The sequence below is a fragment of the Leptonotus elevatus genome, chromosome 20 (assembly GCF_054856555.1).
Source record: "Leptonotus elevatus isolate MCC_2025b chromosome 20, RoL_Lele_1.0, whole genome shotgun sequence".
NCBI lineage: Eukaryota > Metazoa > Chordata > Actinopteri > Syngnathiformes > Syngnathidae > Leptonotus > Leptonotus elevatus.
This window is the reverse complement of record NC_141258.1, coordinates 404,948-426,267: the sequence shown is the minus strand read 5'-3', so window position 1 is coordinate 426,267 and position 21,320 is coordinate 404,948. Positions and strand designations below refer to the sequence as shown.

Genomic DNA, 21,320 nt, shown 5'->3' with positions numbered 1-21,320 from the left:
AGCAAAGAAAAGCCCAACAAAGCTTCTTCTTATTCCAGCTAAGCGGCTTTGCTTTTTTCTTCTTCTTGTTGCCGTTGAAGAGATTTTGATGCGCCGACAGCAGATAAGAAGCTGCGGCGACGGCCGCGACGGCCGCGACGGCGCCTTCTGTTGAAATCCCCGCAAACCTTTTGACCTCCCGACAAAGTCCCGTTGATGTCCGACAACGTTCGCCGCGCTGGCGTTCGTCAGCAAATGAAAAGCGCGTTCTTCCGACAGCAGAATTTTCGCACCTCTTTTCACAATCGCACCTTCAGCCGCTTGTGCGCGCACGAAACGACTCGAAGGAAACCATTTTTTTGACTGAAGCCAGCTCCCGTCCCGGCGCTCTTGCTTGAATCAACGGACTGTTGTCGACGTTTTGCTCATCGATGCTTTGTCGTAAAACAAAGTTAACGACATCCGAACAAACACGCCGCGAAAAAAAGATGCTGACTTCATTGCCGCCATCTTCTTTTCCCGTGCAGACGAGACGTGACGGGCGCGCGCGTTTCCCGCCACAAAGACACGTCGAAGGCAGCCAATCGATGCCGTTTCCTCGTTAGCGCGAAAGTAAATGAATGGTCGCGCCGGGCATGGATTGATCGGGATGGATTGACGCTCATTTGCGTTCACTTCGACTGATTTCACAAAATCAGGATTATGAAAAAAAGTATGAGAAAGAAGTCAAGAAAAAGTGGAAGGATTCCCAACGCGGCCCGTGTCTCTTTTTTCCTTCTTTCTTCTCCCCGCGTTGAACTCGCCGCCATCGCGCTTTGTTCTTCTTATCAGCAGCAGCGCGATAAGAAGAACACGCGGCACGTATTTAAGCTAGCAAAGGAAAAAGCCGATAAAAGTGTGAGGGATCGAAGAAAAGGACGTACGTTGGGCTGAATAACCACCGGCAGACAAAAGCCCGTTCAAGCGCCGTGGCTAACGGCGAACGGCTAACGGCGCACAGGAAAGAGCGAGCGTCAAAGTGCGCCGGGACGAGTTCGCGGAAGGTAAACGCCTTCGGGCAAAAGAGCAAACAAGGCTGCAATTCAATTCAATGCTAATGCTAAAGGCTAAACGCCCGCTAACGGCTCGACGGTAAATGTACCACGCTAAAAGCTAACTCTTGCGCTACGGGGCTACATTTCATTGATGTCTTTTTTTTTTTTTTTACTTGGACTGAGGGAACAGAACACTTGGAGATGAAAAAGAAATTTTAAAAAAAGAAGTAAAAGTGTGCGTGTGATGCTGACAGCAAAAAGACGGATTGTTTTCTTTTCTCTTCAGCTGCTTTCATTCCACGTTCGGACAATCCACTTCGCAATTATTCTCGCCATCATCAACTCGGCTCGCCAGCGTGTGCGCCGGGCTGCGTGTGCGTGCGTGCGTGCGTGCGTGCGTGTGTGTGTGTGCACGCTCATGAATACTAATGAATGTATTTACATTAACTCACTGCTGTTGACACCTCAACACACACACACACACACACACACGCACGCACGCACGCACGCACGCACGCACACACTTTAATGCAAGCAAGACGATGACGTAAATGTTGGTCAAATATGCAAATTACAACGCATATGGACCGCCCACTGTTCTCAAAGTGTGTTTGAACAGCACCTGGACTTTTCTTCATCATCATCATCATAACAATAATATTGCAAATATCTCGTGCGCTCGTGTGAAGTTCTTATGATGGATGTTGAAATAAAAGTGCAAAATGAGGCCGTACGACTTGAGGTCAGTGAGCTTCCATGCATCAGCACTTCAACTCCATTTATGTTGCATTGTTGGAAAAAAATCAAATGCATTTAAATGGAATGATTTTTCTAAAATGAAGAAAATCTTATTTTATGAAAATAGTACATTTGTGTTTTAATATATTTTTCATCAAATTTATTTGAGAGGCATGAATTGAGAGACGCTTCCATGATCTTCTTATTATTGTCAATTTCGATGACTTGAGTCTGAAAGGATTTTTTTATTTTATTTAAATTATTAGGAAATGAATAAAGATGAATGAAGTGCGACCGTTGAATTCGCAAAATCATTTGAACATTTGAATTATTTGACAAAGTTGGAGTTCATATCATGAATGACATTTTCTCGATTTGATTCCAACAAATGTGTTCGTCCAGACACAAGGTTGCGTTTTTAATTCAAATGAATGTGGAATCAAATTGTGATTTATTTAAAACGAATCTTTGAAGTCGGACGGGAAGTCGTCTTTCCCTTTTTTGCTTTAATAATTGAATTTCAATGATTTATTTAAACAAATCCGAAAAAATTGTGACTCTGCAGGCTTTTCCCGCCATTTTGGATGCCTGGTGTGACATGTTGAAGACTGGCACGCGATCTTTTTGCATTCCCGCGCTCGCGTGCGCGCGTTTCCGTCTTTCACGCTCCGGCTCTCGTTACCCAACTCCAGCTGGGAGCTTTTTTCCCGCCTGGCTTGCACTTTTTGACCTCTGCCGGGACGCGTGCCGCGTTTGAAGACGGCGCTGGGCTTCCCTCTGCGGCGTTTAGCCCGCCGGCCGCCGCCGCCGCCGCTTTTTTCCTGTCCGAGGGCTGAGAGCGCACGCGGACCGCGTTGAACTTTATTTGTGTCATGTTTGCCAGCTGCCGCTTTTGTTTTTATTGACGATGCGATGGAAAACGCGCTGACGAGAAAGTGGCATCCCTTTTGCGTACAGTAGTGTTGCATGCCTTAGCCTGGTGGGGGCAGTAGTGGGCCACCGGTCAAGATCATTGACGGTGTCAGTCAAGAAGAAGACCAAGGTGGGCAAATTCAATGGCGGAGGGGCAATGACAATTTTTCATCAGCGCCCGCCACTGGGCGGGGCCACACAACAGCACGCACGCACGCACGCACGCACGCACGCACGCACGCACGCACGCACGCACGCATCCTAACAGGATGGACGACAAAAATGTTAAATATGGACAAATATGTACTGGGCCGCAAATGGAGAAAAGCTGCATATTTATGCCCATTGCAATGTATTGGGAAAATTGGTCCAAAAAAAGTCTATAATATAAATATATATATTTATCATTATTTGTCTGTATGTGTTTTTCATGATAAACGGACGTTTGCTCCTTCAAAACCCCACAAAAAACTAAAAAATATGTTAAGTTCTGTTAGCTTTGCAAATGGTGTTTCCTGCTGAATGTTAGCATTGAGCTAGCGCTGTTAGCTTCAGGAGGCTAACGGCAACGGCAGCGAAATGCCGATGAAGCTTTGCAGCGTTTTGCAAAGTCCTCAGTTTGAACCTCCAGCAACTTTGCCGCCGCCGCCGCCGCCATTGTTGCCGCCGCCTTCTTATCACGGGAGCCTCCCGTCAACCAATCGGCTCGCTGCAACACTTAATGGCCTTTGTAATCAATCGCCTGACTTTTCCTCATTTTAAATCCAATTACCTACTGGGGGGGGGGGGGGGGTGTATTGATGATGGTGCGTGTGTGTGCGTGTGTGTGTGCGAGTACGTGTGTGTGTGCCAGGAAGTTGAAAGAAGGAATTTGCAATTTATTATTGCTCTTGTCTGCATACAGAGATTGGAAAGCTCACACACACACACACGCGCGCACCGCGCGCGCGCACACGCACACACGGTCAATTTAGGTGTCAGTGAATGCGGATAATCTCGAAACAAGGCAAGCAGCCAGTGAACATCCTCATACACGCACATGCATGCAGCATGCTTGTGTGCACATGCACGTGTATGTGTGTGTGTGTGTGCGCGCGTGTTTTATCAGCAGCCCGCCGGCCTCCCCCGAAGTCCTTTCAGCCTTTCAGCCTCTCAACTTTCATATTTTTCCCTCATGACAAAAAAACAAACAAACAAAAAACTGCAGAAGATCAAGAGCTCTTCCACTTACATGAACATGCATGTGCGTGCGTGTGCGTGCGTGTGCGTGCACGTGCGTGCGTGACGACGGTCTGCAGGGAAAAACAACTTCGGTGCTCGTTTCTTTCCTCGAGGGAGTCGAAAGTCGGACAGACAAGGTCACGATAGCGCACTGCCGTTAGCGGTTAGCTTAGCATGACTCCTTCGAATGCCGACCATTCGGTTTCTTGGAAGGAAAATGTTCAAGTCAAGGAAGGACGAACGCAATTTGTCAGGTCAACGTGAAGAAAGGTTCAAAGTAAGGTTTCTAATTTATTCGTGACAACGTTTTGGATGCACGCGAGCGTCAGGAAGTTTGAAAAAAGAATTGGAGTTTGAAACCAGGGTTAGTCAAGATTTAAGATAAGGTTCGGGTGTGGGATTTTTTTTTTGGGGGGGGGGGGCAAATTTAAACACATCCAAAAGTATGCAATTATTATGATGTGTGTTTTTCAAAAGCCCGACTTCCGTCAATGAAACGGAACCGTCCTCTGCCTTTGAATTAAAAAAAGGAAAAAATGTCCCGAAATATTCCACAAGCGCTTGAAGATGTTGACAAGTGCAAAGAGGCTAAAAATGGAAGACAAGAAGAAGAAGTTTGAAGTTGGAAGCAGGAAGTGTCGAGAAGACACAAAGACACAAAGACGCGTCGGCAAATGAAATTCAAATGTCCAAATGTCCAAATGTCATCCGTCCTTCCACCTTTCTTGCACTCCAATTGGAAAAGATTCACAAAATGGAGGACGTAAAGGCAACACATTTCCCCAGACTTTTTCCCACTTGAGTCGTCACGACAACCAGCGGCAGCCGGAACGAAACAAAAATACGGGAAAAAAAGTGGCCATCATTTTGCACATTTTTCTCCTCTGACGCCCACGTCACTCACCAGGCCACGCATTAGGTCGAATGTGAGGACGGCAACACCAAGTGGACAAAAATAATACCTGCACGTTGCTATTATGCAGAAAAGCTTTGCAGTAATTATTCGCCAAAATGCGTGCTGGCTCATTTGCATATTTTGGTCCATTTTTGTCTCGCTGTTTTGCGACGATTTTTAAGGCGCCACATGAAAGTCAAGTGAGACGCATGTAGGGGAGCCATTTTGTTTTGATGTCCCCTGTGCCCCGTCACTCCGCCCCCACGAGGCCCACCTGCGCCGCGCTCATAAATAAGTCAACAAAAGGATGAAAGACAAATCGGACCGAAATAAAATCAGCTTTCCAAAAAAGAAAAGAAAAGAAAAGAAAAGCAGGCGAGCGAGCGGCCTTCAAATCACTCACAAATCCAAGACGCCATTTTTATTCTGGTCGTCTTTTTTGGTCAACGACGCAAATAACTTCAAGTGGCTTTGCTGACTTTGATCAGATTGAAAAAAAAAAAGATTTTCAACGAGAGCAACGAAGAAGAAACGCGACAGGCGGGAGACGACGACACGACGGGTCACGTCGTCTCGCGTCGCCGTCAAAGCGGACGTCAGTCAGTGGCGGTTAAATATAGCCAGCGCACACGCACGCACGCACGCACGCACGCACGCACGCATTTACTTATTTAGCACGTCTTCCAACTTGAAACCTTACTTTTTAATTTTATGCATCGTGACGTTCTTTCCTAAAAGCTTTCGCTTGTCAATAATCAACAACGCGCGCGCACGCACTTTTTTCTCACCTGCTTGCGTGTGCGTGTTATTTACGAGTGGCGGCATTAGACATCATTTTATCTTTGATGTGGATTAGACCGAGGCCAGGTCCATGATTAAATTGTGTGTGTGCGTGTGATCCGTTGTTAAATGTCAATCGGGTTGTCCAGCGCGAGCCAATAAATGAAAGTGAGATTGCTTGCAGGGACGTTCACCAGATGAGATGCGCGCACGCACGCGCACACGCACGCACGCACGCACGCACACAGCGTTCTATATTATGACAGTGTTATGATGGCTTGTAATATGCGAGCAAAAGTTGAGGCCTGATAGCATGACTACTAACTACTAACTACTATTACTAGCACTAGTCAACTGCCACTTCAGGTGAGCAGATTTTCCAAAATGAAAAAGCGGGACGGCTCAGTACAAAACGATTGTCGTCCAATGTAATGGCCATCTTCGTCAATGAAAGATGGCCGACGGCCGGGCATGGTCATCGCTAATGCTAAATGCTATCTTGTGTGACAGTTCAACGACGCCAAGCGAGCAAGCGGGCAACCTTTTTCGTTCTGTGCCGACGCTTCCGAAATGAAGCAATTCATCGACAAGCGATCGACGATCAAATTGATTGACAATTATTTGAACGATCGAGCAATCGTTCGGAGACGTTGTTTAACTTCGAATTGTCCAAATCGTCCCATTTCAGCCTCTCCAAAATACGAAGACTGACATTTGTAAACATTTGCTTTTATTTTGGAAAACAACGACCGAAACAGTGACTGAATCCGTTTGGGTTTCTCGCGTGTGTGATCGACGTGCGCAAGACGGCAAAAGGACAAAAAGCGGGTCCCGCATAATATCAGGACAAAACAATGAGGTTGGCGAAATCCGCCGGCCAGGACGTTTGGACCCAAGGCTCAAAATCAGGACGTTTGGACCCAAGGCTCAAAATCAGGACGTTTGGACAGCCTGCCACGATGCTAACTTTCCCCCGCCAATGTAACGCTTAGCATAGCGGCTAGTGTCAAAAGTCTGCTCATGAGCTCCAGGCTACGAATTTTCTGAATATTAATGAGGGCGTTTAGCAGGCTGCGGCGTCGGGATGACACGCACGCACGCACGCACGCGCGCACACGCGAGATCCTTCGCTGTTTGTTACGCAGACAAAACTGAAGAGCGGCTAATAAAAGTGCCGCCGTCAGCGATTAGCTTAAGTGGCTAAATGGCATTTGCAAAAGGCGACGCGCGCTCACAAGAAATGAAAACAACCTTGACGTCCAGCGAGCTCCCTGAATTTCTTTTCTCATGTCCACGTGCGTTCGTTGTCATGGAAACGTCAGACTTTCAGGTTAACAGATTTGAATTGGATTTCTTTTATTTGCAATTTGAAAGACATTTTCACGACTATTTTGAAATGTAATCTTCTGATCTGCAATGTAACTTGTTTTCACTTAGATTGGAACGATGTGACATCCGTAATGTAAACAATTTTAATATAAGCGTCCTTAATGTCAATTAGTTTGAGGGGTCAAATGAAGGCTTCAGCGTCAGTCAAAAGTGATGATGATGATGATGATGATGATGATGATGATGATGATGATGATGATGATGATGATGATGATGATGATGATGATGAAGATGATGATGATGATGACAGTCAAACTTTCTGCTACTCGGCCGCCTTCATTGACACGCACACACAAGTCACACTTTTTTTTTATTGGGACCAACTTTTAGCCCCTCGTTGCAGCGCGTGCAGCGCGCACGTGCACGTGCGCGCGTGCGCGCGCGAGCCGCTCGACATTTCCTATCGTAATCTTTCCCACTGCAGCGGCAGGATGAGCAATAAAAAGAGGACATGAATACATAAATACGTACGAGGCAGTTGGCCGCGCTTCTTCTTTGGATTCTCAACTTTAAAACAAGACAAGAAAAAAAAAACGAAGAAAAACAATCAAAACAACAGCAAGAGAATTTGACATTTTTAGTAGTAGCCCGATTTCGGCTTCTTATCAAGAACATGCTCAGACAGATATCGTATCTTTTTGCTGCAGTCGGCTGAGTGCGCGCGCGTGCGTGCGTGCGTGAGCGCGTGCGTGCGCGCGTGTGAGAGTCACTGTGGCGCAGTATGCAGATATGCTGACCCCCTGCAGTGGACAAATTGTCCGACAAGTCTTTGCCCTGTTGATGGCTGCCATCCAGCCTGCTGTGTGTGAGTGCATGTAAATGTGAGAGAGAGAATTTGTGTGTGTGAGAGCAAGATAGTGAGATTGGATTTGTTTGTGTGAGAGAGATTTTCTTTCTTTGTCTCCGAGTGTTCCTGCGAGAGCGTCTTTTGTCTGTTGTGCTTCTGGCCTGCGAGCATCGAAATCAAAGGTGGCACAAACGGCGCGGCCATCGAACCCGAGCGATCCCGAGCGATCCCGAGCGATCCCGAGCGACCCCCAGCGAGGCGGCGCCTCCGCCCAGGTGCATTGTGGGCCGCCGGCGCCGCGGAAAGCGAGAGAGACGACGTGAACGACGAGGAGGCAAACGAGGCAGCCCACCGAAACACCTTGTGGAGTGACGGTTGGGCAGATCCCAATCGAAGCCTGCGGGATCACCAACAAGCGCACCAATAAATATATATGATTTATTTGATAGGATCCAAAAAGCAAAAAGATTCACAACCTCCCAAATGCGTCGTAACAAATTAGAAACGCGAGCCTTCAAAATTGGAAACAAATCAAAAGAGCCGACTTTGCCGGTTTAAGCAAATTTGCCGTCACACCCGAAAAAAGCACAAAAGTCGGCCATTTTAGGTGGAGGCAGCCATTTCCAGGGTGAATTTCCAGCCTGGTTCTTTGCCAAACTGCTGTCAAGATGGAGGCGAGTTGCGGCCCGGTTTCTTCAGGGACCGGCGCGAGCTTCCCACACTCCAAATACTTGTTTATTTTGAAGGCAGCCATTAGAGCGCGTCCGTCGCTCGTGTCGTTTGTTTTGCGTGGGCCGGCATCCGCTGGCGCTCGTAAACGTTCCACGCCGGTCGGATCGCGCGGCGCGGGAGTGAACCGGGCGACCTCGGCGGCGGCTGAAGAGGTCCGCTCCGTTGAATCGCCGTCGATCCGCCTCCATGAGCCACAGGCGGGAAAAGCGCCGCATGGCGGAACGCGTCGGGCCGGCCGGAGCCCGCAAATAACCGCGGCCCGTGAACGCATCGCGTCAAGCGCGATAGGATAGCGGGATGTTCCGGGGAAGCGGCCGCGCGAGACCGCCGATCGGCGCCGCGTTTCTCCTTATCGGCGCCTGCCACCGATTAACGAGCGTCAGGCGGGAATCAACCGGCCGAGACGGAGAAGACGAGCGAGCGAAAGCGAGCGAGCGAAAGCTTTGATGCGGGAAGCCGCAGTGGAGCGCCAACGCAAAACGCACGTTTCTGCTTTTGTGACTTTGCCAATGAAATGTTTCTTGTTGCAACGGGACTCGAACCCGTCCCGCCTGGTCACGTCAACGGTGAGCCCGGGTCAGAACCGGCACGTGTGATGGAGTTCAAAACCCGTCAGTCGTCATCTGGCAGTTGAGACTTTTTTTTTTTAAGATCTTATCAAGTCAATTCAGACTCATTACAATTTTCGTTCCTCATTTCGGGACAAAATATTTCTGCCGATGAAATGAACAAAATTGATAAGATTCTTCAAATAAAGTGTCAAATAAGTTTGGTAAGATTTTTCACAAGAAGTAAAATGCCTTCAATAATGCTTCCATTTGTTGTCCTGCTCCTTCTGGTGTACTCATCCTGGCCACTGGGGGCAGTGGAGCAGTTCAGCCATGCAAAGCGTTTCTCAACTGTCCTGTGACGCAGCGAGACGCTGTCCGAGCAGATAAAGAAGATGTGCCTGTGAGGATTGTCACGGAGTTTGTCCACTTTTTGTCTTGACATCCAACACGATCGATGCTACGGCATTCCCACGACGTGTTAGCATGAAGCTCGTCGGCAAATTCTAAAACAAAAGTCCACTAGCTTCATGCTAACGTACAGCAGAACTCACCATGGACGAGCGAAGGGAAATGAGCCATCGTCAATAAACGCACAACGTTGAAGGTACGCGCTAAATAAAATGCGGAGTTCTTGCGCTCGCGTACGAAATGCGCAACGCTAATCCTGAGCTCCGTAGCGCGACAAGTGTCCTCCTCCTCCTCCTCCTCCTCCTCCTCTTCCTCTTCCTCCTCCTCTTCCTCCTCCTGCTGCTCCTGACGTCCTTCCAGCTCCGAGTATAAATAGCAGCGTTGGAGGCGTTTTGAAATGAGTCCAGTTGAGCTTGTTCTGCTCGCCGCGGCTGCGACTTCATCCATTATGGACGCGCGCGCACGCACGCACGCACGCACGCACGCACACCTGTCCAGCAAAGTCGCAAACGTGTTTTTGGTTCTTAGTCGGCTGCCTTCTTTCTGTTTGGAAAGTGGAATTGAAGTGGGTTGGGGGTTGCTGGTTCTGATCCAACAGTCTCCGCTTTCTCCTTATCGACCGGAGCACCACAGATGCTGCAGTTGCGTTTTGGGCCAGAGGTGGCAGTTGCGAGTAAAAAAGTCACATACTGAACAAAGATCCTTTAATGAATGCAGATAAACTTTAAATATATATTTTTTTCATGAAAAATTGGGGCTAAAGGGGGGGGGGGGGGGGTCCCAGAAAAGATGGATTTGCAAATTCATTGGTGCCAAACTGAGAAGTTGTAATATCACCTTTCACCACAAAAAAAAAGTACTTATTTTGTTGTAGGAAAAATGTATTATGAATAATGAAATATATGAAAGTATTTTGTCCGTGTCGAAGATCGCATTCATTTTCATCTGCTTAGGAAGCGCGTGGCCCGATGTGGCCCCCCAGTAGCAGTGGTGCAAAATGGTGGCCCCTCCAGCAGTCGCTGGTGTCGACCCTTTGACTGGCAACCAGTCTGTTGCGTCCCCCCCCCCCCCCCGCCCCCCCCGCATAACTGGCAGCCATTGAAATGCAGCCGCTGCCCTGCGGCCGTTGACGAGCGTAACGGCACAAAACATCAAGTGGCCGGCGGATGTTTTTCTCATCGCCTCCACCTGCGAACCATCTGAAGCGGCGCCCGCGCGGAGGCCGCGTACGCCGCGTACGCCGGCCCTCATCATCATGGCGGTCAAGGAGGGCCTCTCGTCGAGGGCCACGCGGCGCGCTCCGTAATGTGCCGGCGGGCGGCCCATTAGCTGCTCGACCCGAGTGGATAGAAGGCCAATTACGCCGGCAGAGGCGCCGGCAGAGGCGGCGGCGGCGGCGTGGGCGTCAGTCGGGTCGAGTGATGCTCCGGCACGCGCTCGCGGCCCACAAATGGCCGGCACGAGAGGGTCGGATCGCTTTGGCGCCGTCCTTTGGCAAAGCGGCGGGCTCGGCAAAACGACTCCGGCAACGGCTGAGCCGAGAATGACGCTTAAAGTGGATCCGGAATAATTCATCGGCAGAAAAAAAAGAATCATCGGCAAACATCTTTTGTTTGACTTTGCCGCATTCCAACATAAGAAAAAGAAATGGCCGATCTTTGCCACTTTCTCTCCCTGTTGCAAAAATATAAAACAAAATGCAAAAGCCCAAAGTCACGAAACCAGTCAAACCTTCAACCTATCCTTCATATCTTAAACATTGTAAACGTTGTAACGTTAAGGGTTCAAAAAATTCAAACCTTTTTTAAAACAACATTTTATGAACTCATTTGCTCCCAAAAACGTATTTATATGTTTTTATTATTATGTTTTTTTTATGCTAGAGCATACAGAAGGCTTCGATGCAGCTTCTGACCTGAAGAGGGCGCTTAAAGTAATGTTACTTATTACAAAAATGGTCAGCTATAACATAAATAATAACAATAATAATCATAAATAAACATGATTTTTGTAATGCCACATTTTCATGCACATATCTCCAAAATGGATTTGTATTCATTTTTTTTTTACTTTTTATGATGTCATCAGTGCTCAAAAGAGAATCGTTTATATTTCAGACACGATTTAAATGCAAACTATTGAAAGTGTCGTGTGTGTAAAATGTTGTTGTCTTGAGCGGAAGTCGCGTCGTCGAGTCAAAATCCCGACTGCGATTACGCCCAAGATGTTTTCAGACAACGGTTCAAAAAACGCCATTTTTCTCTTCACAGAAATGATCCGCAACAATTGATCATTTGTTTATGCTCATCCGTTATTCTGCTATAAAGAACCCCTGAATGAAGCAATCAATCCGCAAGTTCGAACCGTCGGCCGGCCAGTGCAAATCGAAAGGAGATGCGATCGCGTTTCATTTGCGACAATCGCACCTGCCGACGACCATTTTTTATGCGTGACGACCGGACGCCGCTCGCCGTCACATTTGCTTCCTTCCTGTAACTGCTTTTTATCAGTCCTTATCTTCGATGGGGATTTTTTACAACAAGTTCACGTTGCGGGAAAATGACGGCAACACTGTAAGTCGTCCGCTCCCTCATTTGCATATTTCCCGCGGCATCCGAACGCTCAAACGGGCGACAAAGTTCCAAAAGAAGGCGGCGCGTCATCCCCAATTATGACGATGATGAAGATGATGTGGTGATGAAGATGATGATGATGATGACGATGGCCTCCAGCAGCTGCTCGGAGACGCCAGCAAATGTGACAAACTTTGCGAGCGCCGCCGGCTCCGAATCTGTTCAGCCGCCCACAAAATAAAAAAATCACACATCTGAATGTTGTTTTTGTTCCCGTGTGATGCGAACCTCGACCGCGACTGCGGCGGGAAGCGAACAGTTCATTGTTTGCGGATGCGCCTCCGCATTGACTGCCGACGAGTACGCTGTGTGTGCGCGTGTGCGCGCGTGTGCGCGCGTGCGTGTTTGTTGTTGCCGCGCGTCGGGACTTGAGCTGTTTGCTGCTTCACTGAAGCCCAAAATCAGCAACATGCGCCACTTTTGCGCCTGGAAAAAAAAAAAAAAGCGAAAACGGGAAGTGAAGTTTTCTGACGTTAAGACGGACGATCAAGACGCACGCTCGGCGTCATTCGGAAGTAGTTCTTGAGGAACAAGGCGGCATTTTTATGGGTTGGCGTCACTCGGGTTGACTTTGAAACGGTGCGCTAGCGGTCGGCACGTCTGCCTCGCCGTCAGGAGATGCGGGTTCGAGTTTCAGGTGGGAACACATCTTCATTATTTCAGGCAGCGATCAACATAAACCAAACAATCAAAACATCCATTTTCAAAAGTCTGTCTTGGAAGTTCTTCGTTTTTCTTCCCACAGTTGAAAAATTGAGGAGCAGAAAAGCCACGAAAAGCCACGAAAAGCTTCTCGAGCAAATTCCGTCAGCAAATTCATCATCTCGGCTCATTTAGGTTTGATATTTTTCACCCGCTGCTCCTCGTCAACACATCAGAGCAGAAAGATCACGTGACCCGCGTCAGTCGCGCCCGCGTCGAGCCGACACGCCGCCCGCCGCACGCGCGCACGTTGACGGACGAGAAAAATGGTTTCCATCAAATGGCGGCCGAGTGTCGCCGTTGTCACGGAAACACGCAAAGAAAAGCTCGCGTGATGCACGAATAACGGCAACGTCAGCCAGCATGAGCGACACCGTCACCTGTGTGACCTTTGACCCCTTTGTGATTGCATTCCGCTGTCGCCAATGATGAGATTGCGTTAAAGGCCAGCGTGTGATGTTTACAAGTTTGAATGTGTGAGGAAGCTTTTATTTGCTTTGATTTCCTTTTCCTGTTTTTGTCCTCTCAACGAGCGTCCAACTGTTTTGTTTCCCGCCACTTGTTGTTTGCATGCTGCGAGCACTGGAAAAAAAAAAACTTCTTCTTTTCTTTTTTTCTGCTTCCTGCGTTTGCTGCAAAACAAACGCACCCGTCGAGCGCGTCCGTGTTGTGTTTAATGGCCTCCGCGTTCCAATATTTACGGCGCTCTCCATTCATGTGTGCGTGCGTGCGCGCGCTGGGAAACGGCAGCAACGGATCGAGCAGAGGGGGGAGGGGCTTATTTCACAGCAGAGCCAATCAACAATGGACATTTGAGATGGCGTCCATTTTCATTTTCTTCCCACGCCCGATTTTGGACTCCTGACCGTCTTGCACCAGCGCTGTTTTTGATTGGAATGGAGGTGATGATTGTGGATGAGCGTGTACCGATACCAAGTATGGTATCAAGTTGATACTCGAACTTACTGCAACGTATTGGTACTCCTCGGCGCCCTCTCGTGGGCGCTTTCCGATGAAGAAGTGAAGGCATCGGACACATTTCAGATGTTTGGATTGGGCCCACTTGATTTTTGATTTTAATTTCATTTATTTATTTGATGTCATGATATTGTCTGTATTTTAAGAACAAAACGGATAATAGAAAATTTGCATTTATTTCATGCTATTTTACGTTTCAACCGTTGATTTCAATAGACCGGATCTCCATTTCGATGGACGTATCTGATGTCATTATTATCATTTCTGCACTTGATTGAATTAAAGGTGTACTACAAGGCTCATGGTTAGGTCCTCTTTTATTCTCTCAATGACCTCCCAAAAGTAGAAACCACATCACGTTGTTTTGCACACAACCGGATTCTTTCTTCTCTTTTTCTTTTTTACTTCTGTGATGGGCGAAGATCAGAAAAAAGTCAAAGCATTTCAATATTTCGTCCTTTGGATTCTAAGTTCCTATTTTTCAAATCTCATATGAATTTCATTCTAAATAATTTCTATGTGTTGTTGGAACGACGCCCGGAAAAAGGAGAGGATGCATCGGAAGGGGATTTCCTTGAAAGCGAGACGTTTTTGCCCGTCCACAATCGGGAAGCTCGTTAAGGCAACATTTCAATTGGAACCCGCGCTCGGGTCGCAGAGAAAAAGTTTCACGCGGCAGAACTCCGTGCATGAATTTTTCAAAAGGGGCTCCTCGTATCCGGCTGAGATTCGCAGACGGCAGGATATCATTTGATGTCCTTCAATGAGCGCGGGTCCAAGACATGAAAGCGCGTGTGCAGGTTGCAGGTTGTCTTGCGTCTCATATTTAAAACATGAAAACTCCTGACACTTGACAACGCACACATCGGCGGCGTCTTTCATTCCATTCTCACCCGCCGCCGCCGGCGAGTTGGCGCCTTCGCGAGCGGACGCCACGCGAGCCGTCCCGCGAGAGCCGGCGCGCTCGTCCGCCGGGACGCCGGCACTCTTCGCTTGTCCCGGGCACATTCCAGAGTGGGAGGGAGGAAAGTGAGGAGGACGCGGAATTTGGAAATGGAAATCATCCAGATGAAGTAAATCGAGAAATAGAAATGGATCATCTCGTATGAAATACGCAAATTGAAATCAGAATCAAGTTAACACAATTGAAAGAATCCAGATCACTTGAATGATCCAAACGGAAAGAATCCAGACAAATCCATGTCATCAATTGGATAGCAACAAGTGAAATCATCCACTTCTATTGAAATCATCCAAGGCCACCTTGAACGATTGTGGCCAGAAGCGGTCGGTGCGTGATTGGTCGCCAACTGCGAAAGAGCAGCAAAGGCAAGCAAAGGATCGGTCGGCCGAGGTTGCGTCGCTTCCTGTTGTCGTGTTAGCGTGCCGTGCGGCTAATGTGGCGAGCGTCACTTTGCCGCCGGGGCCGAGCGGGCAGCCTCCGGTCCGGACGGGTTCCGGGTCGAGTTTTTGGGGAGGTCATCATCCTTTATGTGGGCTGAAGTGTCTGCCAATCGCAACTCGTCAAAAGTGGAGGACAGGTGACTTTTCTTTTCCTTCCTCTTCTTCTTCTTCCTTCATCTTCCTCGTTTTTTTCTTCTTCTGCTTTCCTTCCTGCTCTGACCTCTGCAGGTCATCTCCATGGCAACTCTTCCTCATCACCTGCCCTTCTCCTCCTCCTCAGTGCATCTGTCCTCTTGATCACCATCTTGTCCATCATTTGTCTCCCTCGTGCAGGCGACCCGCCGCTGCCGTCATCCTCGTCCTCCTCGTCGTTCATCTTCATCGCCGATCTTCGACGCTTCTGTAAGCCGCCTCCTCTTTTTCTCATCTCTCCTCGTGATCCCGTCGTGTCCTGCTCTTTACCTTCCGCTGAGGTTCGTCCTCCGTCATGGTTACTTTCTGTCTTTTTGCGATGGAGAGGCGAGACCCCCGAGGGGGCCCGCAAAGGACCCGCCGACAATATGATCCTTGAACATGATCTCGTAATGTGAACAATATGTCAACGTAAGGACGATACGATGATGTCATCGTGCTGCGATGATGTCACGATCATTGAACGGGAACGCGTGAGAAGAACTCATTCAAGTTGTTGAAGTCGCGGCGACGCTTGGTCTCGGCAGAGGCTCGGATCGATTCGTCCCGTCACCCGACCCTCTTATTTATTATTTAATGGCTTCCCCCCCCGCAGCCAATCACACGACGGCGGACGATCGTTAGCCTCTTTGTTTTGGGATGTGAACTTTCTGCCTGCGGTTCGCCGTTGCTTCGTTCTCTTGCAAACAACAATCGGATCGATGACGAGTTTTTGCCGTCCGACTTTGACCCGAAGCCGACACGCGGCGCAATAAGCGGGCGGCGTGTCGATTACGATCCCAGATGAACCGCTTGATGCTTGATTGGCCGACGGCGTCCTGCGGTACGAGCGGAACGACGGACGGCGCAGTCAAGCGGCCGAGGGATCGAGAACCCGTCGGCCGCAGATGAACAAACGAGGTCGGAGGGCGGAAACGCTTTCGGCGTGCCGCGGTCACCGTCGCCGCCATTTCTGCAGGCCAACGCGGAATAAAGTCATGTAACGCTGACATTGCATGACTTCTTTATTCCATTCTGACTTTCAGTTTTTAGAAAATCATTTCGGCGCCGGCCGAGCACGGCGGCAAACGCAAGACATCGAAGCGTCACACTTGAAATGGTACCTTTTGACGTGAGCTCGCGTGTGTGCGTGTTTTGTTGGCTTGCAGCCTGCGAGCTGATGAACCAAGGCATCCTGGCGCTGGTGACGTCCACGGGATGCGCCTCGGCCAGCGCGCTGCAGTCGCTGACGGACGCCATGCACATCCCGCACTTGCACGTCCAGAGGAGCGGCGGCGGCTCGCCCAGGACCGCCTGCCAGCTCAACCCCAGCCCCGGAGGTCGCGGCGGCTACACGCTGGCGGCGCGCCCGCCCGTGCGCCTCAACGACGTCATGCTGACGCTGGTGGACGAGCTGCGCTGGCAGAAGTTCATCGTCTTCTACGACATCGAGTACGGTACGCCGCGCAAACAAACGCCACTCAATAGCGCGTCGACGCCATCGCGCCGGTTCGTGGGCGGACAAATATGGCGGGTGAGTTACAATCGTGTCTCGTTGACATCTTCGGTCCGCTGAGCGGCGCGTAATCAACTCATGGAGTCCCGTTGACGCCGGTACGCGAGCAGAAGAGAAGCTAACCGCGCTCGCCGTGAACGTTTGCTAGCTTCCCTCGCAGGCCGCTGACGGATTCCCGCTGCTCACTTTTCCCATTTGCGGCGCAAAGTCTTTGTTGGGGGGAAAAAAGCTTAGCAGCGGGAAATCGTAACGGAAATCACGCGGGGCCGCATGGATCTCCGAGCGGGATCGATGCGGACAACAATGGCGCGTCCGCATGAAGGCGCCCAGATTGAGGACGTAGCGCAGCAGCTAACGGGTTAGCTCACACACACAAACACACACACACGCACACACGCTCGCATAGCGCAAGGCTCGGCTGAGCGTGACACGGGAAATCTCACACATGGACACGCTGCAATGCACTCTGGGAAAAGCGCCTTTCATCAGCTGTCACTCACAACCCTGGGGACGCCATAGACACACTGATGTGGGCTCGGGGGGTCGCATGGGGGTGAAGTCGGTGGGGGGGGGGCGGTTGGGTGTTGGGGGTTGGTCACTCGCCACAAGCACATCTAAAGCTAGCGGCCGTGCACGTTCTTGATTTTGGGTTTGATTCTCTTTTTTTGTATTTGTATTTTCCATAAAGTCATTTAAAAGAGAATGTTACAGAAGTTTTAGTCGTGAGTAACTTCGTGTAGACAAGGTAGAGTTAGTTGGTAGACTTAGTCGTGAGTAACTTCGTGTCCAAGTGACCTTTGGACTTGTTGGCGATCTGATTGTGTTGCTGCTCATCGTCCTGGACAAGTTGTCCCAAAATTTGGTTGACTTTATTTCGCTACAAAAATGTTCAAATGTTGCCCGGATGCGCTAGTAAACATTTTGTGCGCTAGCAACTCTCTCGCTGCGATTCTTGTTAGCTAGCATGAATGCGTGCCGCCGTTTTGTAATTCTCCTTGAAAAATAGTTGAAGAGTTGCTTTTTCTGCAAACTGGAATACTTTTGCCAAACTGAAAATGAAGGACCAGCGGAAATCGCTCTCCGCTTTATTATTATCCTTTTTTTGGTGCCGTGCTAATCCAAGAATATTCGCGGTGAGTTTTTCCTGGTGAGGAATTTCGATGGGTTGATCCAGCGATTGGAGATCAATACACCGCACAGATGCCATCCATGATCGGGGTCCGTAGGGGGCCCCTTTTGACCTCTGACCCCCACTAATGCAATAACAAGCGAGGCTAGCGCTACAAACGCTACAAAGTGTGCTAATTACCGATACCGAACATACCAGAGCAAACCAATCGTCAATCACGTTGTCGTTGTCAGTAGAGTTAGTTGGGAGTAACAATGTGTCGAGTTGCGCGAGTTAGTTGAGGCTGTTCAAGATCTGATTGCGTTGAAGCTTGCAAAAGCAAACGAGCTAACGGAGCAAACGGATGGCGTTCCGAGTGGGCCGGCTTTTCTGAATTTGGGGGGACGGACGTCCTTGTCAGCGTTGGGCTGTGAGCGATTCCCCGATTCTGCGCTGGAACGAAGCGTTTTGCTTGAAATGGAGCGACCACTCACGAGACTCGACTCGCTCTTTCTGTCTTTTCGCCTTCAAACACATTTGTTAGCCGCCGCTCGCGTGTTTTCATGTTTGTGTGCGCAACAAAAGCGCGTCCCGCCTTCCTTGAAACCAGAGTCAGGCTGCGCGGGTGAGACGGAGCCACGCTACGTCTTCATAAATGTATTCCGCGCATTAGCCTGACGTAGCGTCAGGCTAACGCGCGTTGATGGGGACGAGTGGCGATGGATGGCGATGGATGGCGACGGAAGTCCCGATGGCCTCGCCGGGCTCTCGCTCGCCTTTCGTGTCGCGCGGCGCTCAAGGTGACGACTGCGGAGGAGACAGGAAGTCAATTAGCGGCACGTTGGCCTTAATTGAAGCCCGGCAGCCAGTTCACGTGTGCGTTAGCCGTTATTGATGGCGGGGTTGGAGAGATGCTGGTTCGATGCTCTCCAAGGTGCTCACAATTCACAAAAGAGAAGAAGCAGTCGACTTTATATATCTATATTTGTGTGCCGGGATATTTCTGGGGGGGAAAAAGTCAAAAGTAACCCAATTATGGATGAAAAATTTGAACCCATTTTCTGCCAATTTTTGTTTTATACAAAATGACCCATTTTTTGGACCCAAGTAAAGGATCTGACCAATATTTGCACTAAAAAAAAGGAGAGCCATTGATTGACTCAAAGTAGCGGATCGGTCCATTTTTGACCCATCGTTGGGTTATGGTTCAAAAATCTTGTCGTCATTTGGTTTTCCTTTTTTCAAGACCAAAATGTCAACCCAAGATGGCAAAGACTGCCTGAGCTCAGCGACGCTAGCGATGTTGCTAATCATGTTGAGTCGATTGCGAGCTAGCGGACGTCAACGCGCTCCTCGTCTCGACGTCGACGAGGCACATCTGCGCCCTCAAGTTGTTCAATGTCGACTTGTTCCTGGTCAACCCGCAACATTTTAGAGGGCAAGTCAACCCGAAAACGTCTTTTTGACAATAACGCGTTCGACGCATTCCCACGCGTCGAAATATGCAAATTTCATTTCATGTCGCGTGAGTGGAATACGAGTTAAGCGGCAAAATCCAGCCGTTTTTCTCCATCTCGGGCGGCGGCCATTTTGGTGCCAGGTACCAACCAATCACAGCGCAGCTTCAGAAAACAGGGTGAGCTCCGATTGGTGGTTGCCTGAGCAACAGTGATGTCATCTTCAGGCGACGGCTGCATTTTGCTTGATAATTCATATTCCGCAAATGTCGTATTGATCGCGATGTCGTGTTTCGGTCGCATACGAGATATTATTGTCAAGGAATGTTTACGGTCCTTTCGCGTCCCCAAAAGTTTGTCGCTTTGCACATTCTTTAATAATCATCAGTTGAGGAAGCGTCCGTTGTCCATCCGCCAATCAACACGCTGCCTCGTTGTTTTGCTCTCTCGTGTAGCTTTTCGTGCGAGAGCGTTTTCTCGTGTCCTCGCCGCGCCGCGCCCTTGCGGGAAGCGCCGCGCCAAATCCGGCGCGTGACTTATCAGGAAGGTCTCCAGTGGAGCGCGCCGCCAATCTGCTTTACGGCGCTGACCTTTTAATTGAATGTTTTACGCTTTACGAGCCGCCGCAAACACACCTGACGCTAAAGTTCACGCAGGTCATTCGTGCCTAATTGTGCTTTGGACCAAAGAGACAATTGATTGCGTGCGTGCGTGCGAAAAGGTTTTAGCGGGTTTGAGCCAACAAGCACAATTGCAATTGAATTGGTCTCAGTCAGGGAAGTTGAACCTTCACACCACGTGGGCGTTAGAGAGCACCGTCGTAGCTCGCAATGTCGTAGCTGTGGTGTTGTGATGTCATAGCAAGGACAACGTCGCGCTCGGCCGACATTGAGCAACAATCGCGTGACATCACAGCACAACATGCTAGCACGTTATTAGCGGCCGTTGACGTACGTTGGAGGTGCGACTGGCAGCCATTTTGTGACCACGGCCGGCCCATCAACAGCGTGCGGGCGCCCCTCGCTGAAAACTTTCCGTGAGCGTCTCGGCGGCGAGCAGTTTGATTGACAGGCGACGGCCGTCGAATCGGCTCGCTCGCCACTGAGAAGCAAACCCGACGTGAACAAGCTTTTCGGGGCGGAACCCCGGATCCGAACCTTCATTCCTTCCCTGTCAGATGGAGGAGGATAAGTGGGACCTGAACGCACCACCACTTACTTGCACTCGCACCATTAAATCCTGGCCCGGTTGAGGACGATAAGTGGACCCTGAACACATCATCACTCACTTGCCAGACAGGGGACAGTCGAAGGGCCCTGAACGCACCGCCTCTTCCTTTCCAATAAGAAGGCCCTGAAGGCACCACTATTTACTTTGCAGATAAATGTCCTAAAGGCACCGCCACCTACTCACCACAGAGGCTTACTAAAAGGTCCTGAATGCACCGTCACTCTCTAGCCAGATAGCAAACAATTAAAGGGCCCTGAACGCATCATTACATACTGTCCAGATTTAGGATGATAAGTGGGCCCTGAATGCAGCGCCATTTACTCAGCAGACAGAGGAAAATAAGAGGACCATGGATGCACCTCCACTTCCTTTCCAGAGAAAGCACAATAAATGATCCTGAACGCACCACCGCATGTTTGTCAGACACAATTACTCGAGGGTCCTGAACGCACCGCCGCTAATTTGCCAAACAGAAGATGATTCGTGCCTTCTGAATGCGCTCCGCCCCTTACTGAGCCGATAGAAAGCCCTGAATGCACCACCAGACGGACGACGATAAGGCGGCCCTGAACGCACCACCACATAATTGCCAGATCATTTGTCCAAATAAGTGCTTCTTAACCATGCAGCCATCTTGTTTGAATGCGAACCTCGGGCTGCGAGCGCCGATGATAAAATTGCTCCCTGATTATTAT

The 21,320-nt window shown here is 49.5% G+C and overlaps 1 protein-coding gene across 5 annotated transcripts in view; it reads left to right on the top strand.

Annotated features, from left to right (window-relative positions):
• The window catches only part of LOC147156229 (glutamate receptor ionotropic, delta-1-like), a 61,014-nt gene that overhangs the window by 11,886 nt on the left and 27,808 nt on the right, over window positions 1–21,320 (top strand). For 4 of the 5 annotated variants that reach the window (XM_086064160.1, XM_086064158.1, XM_086064157.1 and 1 more), the window contains exon 3: window positions 16,484–16,771. The exons of the other annotated variant lie outside the window; for it this stretch is intronic. In XM_086064160.1, coding sequence (XP_085920286.1) covers window positions 16,484–16,771 — 288 coding nt within the window. The remainder of the gene's footprint in view (window positions 1–16,483; window positions 16,772–21,320) is intronic. 5 annotated transcript variants of the gene reach the window in all.